Source organism: Aptenodytes forsteri, unplaced genomic scaffold, assembly GCF_000699145.1.
Source record: "Aptenodytes forsteri isolate BGI_AS27 unplaced genomic scaffold, ASM69914v1 Scaffold308, whole genome shotgun sequence".
Taxonomy (NCBI): domain Eukaryota; kingdom Metazoa; phylum Chordata; class Aves; order Sphenisciformes; family Spheniscidae; genus Aptenodytes; species Aptenodytes forsteri.
In genome coordinates, this window is record NW_008795475.1 from 406,509 (window position 1) to 417,992 (window position 11,484).

The following is an 11,484-nucleotide window of genomic DNA, read 5'->3' on the forward strand; positions in this document are numbered from 1 at the left end:
CTTTCAGGCAGTTGTAGAGCACAATAAGGTCTCCCCTCAGCCTCCTTTTCTCCAGGCTAAACAACCCCAGTTCCCTCAGCCGCTCCTCATCAGACTTGTTCTCCAGACCCTTCACCAGCTTCGCTGCCCTTCTCTGGACACGCTCCAGCACCTCAATGTCCTTCTTGTAGTGAGGGGCCCAAAACTGAACACAGTACTCGAGGTGCGGCCTCACCAGTGCCGAGTACAGGGGCACGATCACTTCCCTACTCCTGCTGGCCACACTATTTCCAATACAGGCCAGGATGCCATTGGCCTTCTTGGCCACTTGACGAGAGAGCAGCCACATCTCTGCCCAACCCTCTCCCCCTTTCCTCTGTCGCTATTGATGCTGCTCCTCACCCTGGCCTCAGCCCAAGAATTTGGTCCTAATCACTGCTTAATATCCCTACCTCCTCCGCACCAGCCAAATGGTGTTTTGCAAGTGAAATTGTTCTAAAGGTCTCTCCAGGTAAGCAGCTTGCTTTCAAAGGGCTGCATCTGCTTCCAGGAAGCTGCATGAAGTGCAACGTTCTTTGAGTTATTTTAATAGCCAAACTGAAAGACAGTGATTTGCTTGGGCAAGACATTTCAGTGACTGGCCAAGTGTGGCTGTAAGTGCCGCACACAGCGCGTATTCTCAGATTCATCCTCACAAATCACTGGGATGACTGGGACAGATTCCCAGCGCTGCTAGGCTAGGCCAGGCAAGGTGGAATGGGTGGGTTTGTTTGGGGCTTAAGTCCTCTATATCACCCCATCCCCTCTGCGCAAGGAATTGTCCCAGCCCCAGCTCCCAGAGCTCTTCTAGGATTTCCCCATAGGCACAAACCCTGCAGGACCTGCACTCCTTGCAGCCCTCGTGCATCATGGGATTGGGACCTTTGCCTGCCATTGCCGTACCCCTTGGCTCTAGCCTCATGGTGGCAATGCCACCCGCACACCAGTACAAGGTGCAGGAGGAGCAGATGGAGTTATGCCTGTCCAACACATGTTTTTTTGGTTTCCTTGCCAGGCATGTGCTGATAGCCATGTCCCTCCTATACTGCTGCCCACTGGTCATCTACTTTGACGTCAACTACGAGATGCCATCATTCAAGCCAAAGCTAGGATATTGGCCCAGCGACTCTTGGCCTGTCGTGGTGCCTTACATTGTCCTGGAGGAATCCCACAAGCAGTGCTAGAGCCGGTTGCCCTCAGGCATCCCTCGGGCACGGGGTGTATGATGCACACGTGTGCGTCTGCATGGGGAACACCTTGGCTGTGCGCCTGTTCCTTGGACAAGGGCAATGTGGCTAGCGGATGGGGCAGGGAGCAGCTGAGGCCTCGTGATGCCGGGCATGAAGCAGGGTGGGAGCCCACACGTGCCTTGGAAGATCCTGCCCAGACTGGTGTCCGGGGAACCGAAGATCTCCTCCTCCAGCAGATCCCCACTGAGAAGGAGAGGGAGATGGTGCTTCTTCTGTGTCTTCTGCATTAGTCAAGCGGCGGCAACCCTTGCTGACAAGGGCACAGCGGAGAACACAGAAGCCAAACTGGTGACAGCTGGGTTTGTCGGGGCTGCTCTAATTATTATTATTAATTTTATTTATTGATGTATGTGGTCTTGCTCAGGAGACCTGTGCATTAAAGCTGTGGACACTGACTTGCACTGAGCCCCTTTCTTTGCCCTGACTGCACCACATCCCCTGTTATCTGCCAGTCACTCCCACAGGCAGGGTGGCCAAAGCTCTCTCTGACCTTGGGAGAGCTGTTTATAAAGAGAAATCCTCTTGGGTGACAGCCCAAAAGGGGCTCTGCTGGTTCAGCTCCTGGGGTGCTCTACCCTAGGCTCTACCCCTTCTTCAACCCGCAGTGGCCCTTGTTCCTCCCCATCTCTGACAGTCTCAAAATGGCCATGTGTAATTTGGAGATACCTCTGCTTGCTGAAAGGGCTGGCTGGTGGCAGAGAGTGAGGTTAGGAGCCAGTACATTAGATAAACCTGTTGGTACCTTTGCAAGAACAAAGAGAAGATGTAAAGCCTCAGAGAAAGACCACTGCTGTGCCACGGATACAAAGCGATGCTTTCTAGGTTCTCCCCACAGTGTAACAGTGACAAAGTTGCTCTCGCAGCCATGGGACATACTCTTGTTCTCTGAGCCTTGCTGCATTACAGTGACGAGTTGAACCATGTCATGGGTCTGGGTCCTCCCACAACCAGCAGGGACTGTCTCTGGAGGCTGGCAGAGTGGCTGAGGTTGGCTCCCTGCAACACAGCCAGGACAAGGTAATGTCACTCCAGGGACCACAGGCTTTTTGGGCCCCTGTGAGTAAAGCAAAAGCAGAAGCACTCTGGGCTTAACTTCTGAGGCAGAAGGTGCTGCGCAACATGCCGCGCAGCGCCTGTGCCGTGGCCCTCCCGTGGCCGCTGCTGCCTCGTGGGTCCCTCTGCAATGGTCCCCAGAGCCACTAGATGGCAAATTTGGCTCATGAACCCCAAGCAATATTTTATCTTGGGAAAGGGATGCCTTGCATAAGGACTGAACCCCCAGGCCTTGTCCCCCTGCCATCTCCATCCCCCAGCACCGGGGTCAGATACCTCTCCACCAGCACGGCCACTGGTGAGACACCTGCACAAGGTGCAGGACAAGGGGGACTCGGAGCTCCAGCCTTTGTATGGCCTCACCTCCCTGTGCCGGTGCCCATCTCCTCCTCCGTTTGCCTCTTTGTCTCTCCTGCATGCCAGCACTCTTGCCTCTCCCCTCATCACCCCGTCTCCCTTTCGCTGACCCTCCCCCGTTTCACTCCCTCTTGCTCTCCCCCCCTGCCTCACCCCTTCCCCAGCCCATCACATTCTTCTACAGCCTATTAATAACTTCTGGGCAATTGCACCGGGTCCCCGCTGGGCTCGGCCCCTCCGTCGGCGCTGCCCTGCGCAGCCACTGAGCGCGCCGACAGCAAGTTCAAAAGTGCAGCAGGGCTTTCACAGCCCCTCTCCCCGTCAGGGGGTGGAGGAGGCCGCTCAAAAAGAAAGGCCGCGTTGCCAGGGAGCCTGGCACAGGAAAAGGGGGTCACCTTCACCTCCGACAGGACCGCTGGAGATGGACAGGCGCCAGCAGCCCTGCGGGCCGAAGATGCTGAGAGAGCCACGAAGGGATGGAGGCTGGGGCGTGGGCGAGGAGGGCTAATTGGCCGCCTCCGGCCGCGGAGCCGGTGTGATGCTCGGCAGAGAAACCCAGCGGCAAAATCCCCCGTGCAGTATGGTAATAAGGGAGGTGTCCCGGGCGCCGCTGCCTTGAGAACAATGTTGCTGCAGTTGAGTGACTGTAACAGGCCCTGATGACAGCCGGGGCCGCGTTAAAAATGCCTATTCAAGCAGATCAAGACATTGAGAGGCCTCGTGGGGATCTGAAACCCTCAGGGATTTCTGGATGAAGCCAGAAGCTGAATCCCCAGCCCTGGGAACCTGGGGAGGGGGGGGGAGAAAGAGAGAAAAGAAAAGAAACCCACAAAGCAGCTTTAAAAGGACTGCAGTGCCCAAGGCAGGGCCTCCTGCTCCAAGTGGGTCTGTAGCCTGAGAAAGCGAAGCAGCCCTGACACCAGTGTGTGACTGTGGTCTGGGCGCCCCCGGGGCTGCACAGGGTTATCTGAGACTGGGGTTGCACCTCCAAAAGGTCCCTGAGCTCCTGGGGATGCTCTGTCCTTCCTGCCAGGAAGCCATGGCTCCAGCTTGTGGGGCGCAGCCAGCACTGCAGAGCTGACAAACACCCCATAAAAACGAGTGGGGCTGTCAAAGGGACGAGTCAGGGCATTTTTGCCTTGAGCTGAAAGGGTTCCTGCAGGGATGACCAGCATGCTGAACAGGTAAAGCTGGGAGCCCTCGGAGGGTGAAAAGCAACAGTGGCCCCTTCTCAACCCCCCCAGGTCGTGGGGAGTTCTGACAGTACCTTCTGCACCAGGACCCTTGGTTGGCTGTGTGAGTGCCTCTCTGCGTGTAACCAGCCAGCTCGCTCAGCAGAGCAACACAGGAAAACAGGCAGGGCAGGAAAAGCTGCAAGCCCTGCACTCAGGGATCTGAGTTAGGACTGGTCAAAATTAAACCTTTCCTTATTTTTGCCAGATGAGCCCTAACCCGGATCATTTCCCTGATTTGGTTCACCATGTGGCTGCCTAAACCACAAGAAAAGAGGCAAGAGAAGGAGCAGGAATGAGGAAGAGGATAGAGGCTGCTGCTTTCAACTGATGCCAGATTAAAGAGGTTGTGAAACAATGGCATCAGTTGAGTCTCTTTAGTGCAATTGCAACACAAATGAAATAATAATGTTGATAACGCACCAGTCCTACAGCATCAAGTATTAACACTTACCTGTTCTGCTGCACCGAATTGCCTCCTGCTGTTACAGATTTACACTGCAGGATTTGGCTCGCAGACTGGAAACTTTTCAAGGCAGAGTGATTTATCTGTAAAGGACGTTGCACATTCATGGATCTGCATAAATAATGCAAAAGTAATTAATAATAACCCAGGCCCTGCTCTTAACAATGCCAGGAGAAGAAATTGCTTCACTGGAGTCTCTCTTACGCCTTTTCCAAAAGATCTTTATTTGTTAACTGTCTCAAAGAGAAAGGAAGATAATAGTTTTGAAACACGGAATGGATGTCGCTAGGTCCTGGGATTTTATTGCCAGCCTGGCAATCTTTATGATTGATTTAAAGAACCCTCTGCTGGAGTCATGTTAAAACAACATTGATTCAGCTTTGATTTTTTTCAATTTTAATCTTCTAGGTCTGCAGTCAAAAGTTAGAAACCATGAACGCAAAGGGCTAAGAAACCGAGAGATAAGCTCCAAGAATTATTACTTCTAAAAGTCTTGTCCTTTCAACTCTAAGTGCTACTTTTGAGGTTTGACACAGGATTTCCAACTCAGGGGCTGGCAATTCTGTAACACCTACCTCACAACTGCTAGGACAACAACTTGGGGTTTTTTTTCACTGTTTTATCTACATCTTTGCTATCCACTTTTCGTATAAGACAAAATTAGCCATAGGGACATAAACAAATGCCAGGATTTTCCAGATATTGATGGCTGTTCTGGACAGATGAAAGCTATCAGGTCCTGATTAGCTGAAAGTTGTATTTCAGCGAATACTCTCTCACCGTGTTTGCAGCAGTCAGGGTCTCGAGGTGCCCTGCCTATGTCTTTCTGTATTAGCTCACACGTCGGCTGCACACATAATCAGGGCCGGTTTTGACCAGTGATCATGGAGGCGATGTGGGTAAAAGTCACTTCTCAGTACAGAGAAGCACGGCCATTACATGGCCAAATAAACCAGTTGACAAAAAATGATTTTTAATCAAAAGATCAAATGATCTTTTCAGCTGTTTCTATAAAGCCCCATGATTTGGTTCCACTTAGTAAGACATTCTCACTGCTGTTTTCAGAAGAAAAACAAGCAGTTCACATTTGTCTGACAAAGCGGTTCAAATAACTTCAGTTCTCTAGTAATGGCTGCTATCAAAATACCTAAAATGGAAGGATTAATTTTCCTGTGCCTTCACATTACAGCTGAAAACATGGTTTCAATTAGGACTGTTCTCCATGTTTTTTTATTCACTTTCTATGAACATTCAGTCACTTGGGTCCTGATTCATGAGGGTTTTTTATAAATGTGTTTAAACGTAAAACTGAATTGGGTTGTTTTGAAATGGCACACTTAGGTTCACTGTCACAAATATTTAACAAAAGGCAAAGCTTTATCTCAAATGCTGAAGTATTCACCAAAAGCAACATTCAGTTGTGCATCGGGTTATAAAGTTCACAATCTGCATCGATGCTGCATTTATTTAGATAGGCCTTCCATAAGAGACCAGCTGTCTCAGTTCACTAAAATGCTTAAGCATATGTTTAATTTTAAGAATATGAATAATTCCATTGATATCAATGGCACTTGCTTACACTTAAGAATATATTTTGCTGGGCTGGAGCCAGAAATAGTGCCATGTAAAGCCAATAAAGTAGAAACTGCAATATTTCTCTAAGTGCTTTCTGGGACCAATTTAAAAATTAATCAATGAAGAACTGTAATGTGAAAATGTAAAAATTAATATACGTGAGATTTTGCTGTTTACTATCCTAATATTGCCAAGTATTAACATCTACCAGAGCACTGCCAAGTGAAATCAAAACCAAATCTGCGAAACAGAGCAAAAATGGCAACAAGTTGAATTTGTTATTCATCATGAATCATCCTATCAGACTTAAAGATTTACTCGTGTAACATTGAAGAACATTTACCATCCTTACAGAAAGACGTACATATAGAATAAAGACAGGGTCTGACCCCATTTGTACCATCCCCCGTGCATACTAACCATATTCAGCCCAGAGAGCCAGTCCAGTCCGATGGATGCTTGAAAGGGAGAACAGGATCTGCTCTGTAACAGCAGAAAAGTGCCTTGACCAAGGGTGACTTTTAATGATCAAAATACGATAGAGCAAAGGGTCACTAAAAACATGATTTTGCTCTCCTGCTCACTGTGCCTTACCTTTCACAAAACTATGAATTGCTCTGTTATGAGGAACGGATGGAAATTTCCAGGCAGCAAACACTTCAGCTATTTGTATTTGTTCTCGTAACTTTACTCATCACGAGTCCAACAGTACTGATATTGCCAGTGACCTACATGGACCTGGGACATACCCCTTATTCCCCTGTGATGCCATCATCACATAAACAGCTATATATCCATATGCAAATGATTGCTGTTTTCAAGCTGTTCATGAGCGACCTTATACACTGCCCATACGGTACAGTAATATGTTTTCCACATATGTCAGATGTTTCATGACACATTTCACGCATATATTTAAAATAGATTTCATAGCATACAAAAATGCACAGGCAATGGAAGGAAATGGCCTGCATCTGCAATGTTTACATAATGCATTTCAAAATTGCATGAAATGTGTCCAAATTGATTGTATTCTTCATCTATCTAAAATATTGATGGCATATAAAATGTATGTATAATGGATTCACTCATGAGCATGTATTACATGCCTTATTCTGATGCCCGAGTAACAAAGGGAAAGAATTTGTTACAGCTCTGCCTCCACAGTGTAGTTACAGAAACAATTCTCAATTCTCCCTGTGTTGGTTGAAATGGTATTTGTCGCACGTGTATGTTGCTTTATATTCCAACCTGACTCCCTTGAAACTGCCCTGGCTGGGCCTTTATGCAACAAAATCAAGCTCCAAGGCGTTTGAGATGTGCCACACTGCTAAGATATGACTTTGCTGCAATCAGGTGCACTATTGTCTCACAGGTAGCGATATCAGTGATAATGATTAAGTTTCAGTGGGACAAATTTCAGCGTGGTAGGGCCAGCCAAATTCCCTGAGTCACAGGCAAGTTTGCATAGCCCATACTGCAGCGTGGGGGATTATCTGAACTGCTATCATACCTGAGCTAGCTAGATAAGAGGTGGTTTGCATACATTTACATATGTGGCAACCCCACCTCCAGTTGCTGTGTAGACAGGTGAAAGCTCACTTCATACCATTCCAGCAAAACAGCTTAGTTTTGCTGGAATCTGTCATGAGAGCAGCTGACCCAGAATCCACAAAAATCAGAAATTCATACTGACTTGAACGTTACAGGCACTGAAACGCTGCTCCACCAGCCCTGGGATGTCTCACAATCTGCTCTGGGTGTAGAGAGGATCAAACCACCCAGCTGGGTATCTGCTGATGTTGGAAATGGCCAGTTGCTCTGAAAACCACCAAGCTGACTTACTGGGGTTGGAAATAGCAGAAACACCAGTCCCAAGAACAAAAGGCACCACACAAGGTGAGCCAGAGCTCTGGATGCTCAGAAACATAGCAAGCGTGAGTGTGCAGCCACCGGACTGCTACATTAGAGCCCTAGGAAACTCCAAAGGCTGGGAATGCCTTGGGAGAGGTTATATCTCAGACAGTGTATTTGTCTGGGATAGTAATTCCTACTCGCTTTTTGGACCCTTCAATCCAGAAAACAATTCAGAACAGGCTTTTTGGTGCTGGTCAGACTCCCCTACTGATCTCCTCCTGTCATTTCCTATTTTTCAAGCTATTTTTTCCCCCATCTGGTATTTTTCAGTGGCCTAAAGGTTATCCCGTCTAGGGTGACAGTCACCAGTCAGAAGGTGGCCTCTCTCTAAGCATGCAGATGAGCACTTTTCAATGACTTTGGCATCAACCGAAAGAAGCCCCGTGCAAAGCAGACACAAATTTCAGCAGCGAATCTCACTCCCTCCTATTGTACCGTGATTGTGTTTGCTCCAACGGGCACATAGGGTGCCTGGGCCCGTCTTCTCCAGCCTGCACTTCTGCCAGCAGCTCGTATTCAATGTTGGACAAATCCTCTTCGTGGCAGGTCCAGCCGGCTGGCGGGTTTGGCACGACACAGACCGTTACATCACTTGGCCAAACCTGACCTCTGTCTGTAGAGTACAAGAGAAAGGTACCGCCATCCGACGGCTGCTCAATAGCCAGGCGAAATGAATTGATAGGTGTCAATTCAGCCTGCAGTGGACCAGTAGCTACATTATAATGCCAACCTCACCTTTGGTGTTAATGAGGCCCCTTCATTAACAGCCTTGAGCAGAAGGGTCAGGGACTGAATAGAGACAGACTCCTTTCTCACCCAGAAAGCTGGTCCTTCTCATTCAGAATTGAAGCACGTTGGCGGGGCAGTTTGAGGATGCTTGTGCTGCCCATGTTGCATCTGCAAGGGACACGATGTATTTGTGACTATTCATCCGGCTCTTTTCAGCAGCACTAAATACACAGAAAGAATAAAATAAATTCTCATTGTGTTCCCGCTTACTAAGAAAATTTTCCCTCTTCCTTCTGGTTTGGAGGGTTATTATACATTAAAAGCCTTTTGCATTTTTCAGTAGCTATAGTATGCTATAATTTAGATTTTCCTCAGGCACAAAAGAACTTAGTTAAGCTAAACTGTATTACAGTGTGGGATTTTTTTTTCTACTAAGTCCTTTATTAATAAGGAAACTAAAGAATTTCCAAGCTGTCTGTAATTTTTCCCAGATGCAGCTAGTAGTTGCTAGGAGTATCTTTTTGGCAATCAGAGTTTTTGGCTATTAACAATCTGGACTTTTGCTATAGTACCCTGGTGTTAAATATGTGCTGTGAATACTGTAGTGTGGAATTGGAGAAGGAGGGGAAGGCAGAGAACAGGCAAAACATAATCATTTTTAGAAGAATAAATATTGCTAGGATTAACAGCTGATTTGAACGAACACGCTTCCCTGCAGGGATCCCAACGCTGATTAGCAAACCAGGAGCCCTGCTACACCAGAACAAGCATCGCTGCAGAACTAACTCCTTCTCACTTACAGCTTCTCTCTCTGCCACTACCTGTTCTGTTTCCTCGCTGGCAGCCAACAGGGACGAGCCCTGCAGTGAGCCAGTGCCGTGAACTAAGATGACAAAGGCCACAGACAGTAATACACAAACCAAAGCAACACCCAGCTTCCCCCCCCCGCCCCAGTGTCAGCAGACAAACTGAATCCTCTCGACTTCAGGTTCAGGATGTTTCCTGAGTCTGTACGTAAGGACATGACACTGTTGTTGGCAAAGCCACGGTAAATACCAGGAAAAAGGTATCTGCCCCTTATTACCTAAAATATCATCAGTTCTTTGTTTCAACTGCAGGTATGTTCATCTTGGAAACGCCACAGAGTATTTTGCTCATCGGATGTGCTTCACGGAAGTAGACGAAGATCACTATAATCATTTTGCAGCCTGTAAGAGAAGGCAGTGAAGTGACTTACACATGTCCAGGAGAGAACTTAGGGGTCCTTCCACTCAGTCATGTTGCATACGGACACAAAGTGGAGGCATATATTTTCTCAGAGAAACCCTGCTCAAATGCAAGGTTTGTGTCTTAATCTTTAAGTCTGTGGGACTATTACAAGATCATCATTTTTCTACACCGCCTCACTCTTTAAGTGCTGGAGACATCCTTGCTTGTTGGCTGGCTGGTGCCCAAGCCCCTCAAAGCACAGACTGACCACAAAACTTGTGGTCTTCAGTTCAGAGTGGAAAAAAGGAAGATGCAACTAAATTAGTAATGAGAAAATAATAGTGAATGACAACAAACAGTGAAACAAACTTGTTTCTCCAGGGATAGGAAGGGCAAGCCGCAAACATGCAGACGCACACATATAAATTGACGATGGGGCCTTACAGTGGACGTGCAGCCAACCATCCCAATGGGTGATGCTAAGCCTACAGCAAAGTACTGTAGCTGCAAAATGAGAGATGCTGCTTGGAGGCTGGCAAGTAAGCAATTTGGGCACCATGGGTTGCACGGCAATTGGGATTGTCTGGAGGGGGCTGCCAAGGCAGGGGGGCTGTGTGTGTTCGGGGGGTCAATGTTGTGCTCCCACAGAGAGGGGGAGCCGGGGAGAAGGAGGGGAGCAGCGGGGGAGAAAGGAGAGGTGCCTCGAGGAGCAGTTCTGACGGCTGTTGCTGGCTCCCCCGACAGAGCCGCAGAAAACCTGGAGTGGTCTCTGTTGCAGTTCAGCGCCTGCCGGCCAGTCCTCTCCCAGGAGGTGTCTGTGGACGCCTGAGCGTTGGCTGCGCTGCCCCAACTTGCACTTGTCATCACTTTCCCCACCAAAGCACTAGGACCCGTCTCTTCCCAAACACCCCAGTCGTTGCCTACTTCACTCATGTTCCCCAAGACCAGCCAGGTTTGGCCTGTAAAGCAGCCACGGTGTGTACAGGCAGGAAAGAGAAAGGATGTGTTGTACCGGGGGAAACACCCCAGAAATCCTTCCCATCCCTGGGTTTACCCGGCCAAGGCAGGGACAAGTGCAGTGCAAAGTCTTTTTTCCACTTCATTTTCCACCATCCCCAACTCTCACAGTACAGAACCAGTCCTTGGCATAGTCCCCTACCATGGGCCAAGCCAGATTAAACACACACCTTTCAGTCCAAGACAAGGATCTGTGAAGCAAGGCTCTGGAAAGAAAAATAAAAAGCCCAAACAAAAATTAGGGAGAGCTGTCATGTTTCATTTGCATATTTGAATATGCAAATAAGATCTGTTTCTTATCCATTGGCACTGGCCCTACTGTAGATGGCAGCAACACAGCGGATCTCTGCCAGCATACAGTGCCACAAAGAAAGACGCTAATTGGATTTGCAGACGCTTATTGCAAAACCCAGAAGTTGCTGGAATAGATATAAAGAAACAGGAGCTCAGCCCACGGCTGCCTTGGGTGCGAAGGCGCTCAGCTGACAGCTCGTTAGCTTGAGACGTCCCTGCAAAATTAGAAGCTTGGAGGAGCCTGGATGGCTGCTGGCTCCACCTTCCCCAGCACTACCCGGCACCTGAAACTCCCAACGCGCTCCCATAAGCCTGGCAAATTTTCTACCCCTGGCTGTGATTTTTTTTTTTTTTTTTTTTTTTTTTT

At 48.3% G+C, this 11,484-nt stretch overlaps 1 protein-coding gene across 1 annotated transcript in view; it reads left to right on the top strand.

Moving 5' to 3' along the window:
- Nucleotides 1-1,202, top strand: part of ACER1 (alkaline ceramidase 1) — a 10,863-nt gene extending 9,661 nt beyond the window's left edge. Inside the window, exon 6 of the mRNA XM_009281135.1 lies at nucleotides 1,034-1,202. Coding sequence (XP_009279410.1) covers nucleotides 1,034-1,202 — 169 coding nt within the window. The remainder of the gene's footprint in view (nucleotides 1-1,033) is intronic.
- The last annotated feature ends 10,282 nt before the right edge of the window (nucleotides 1,203-11,484 follow it).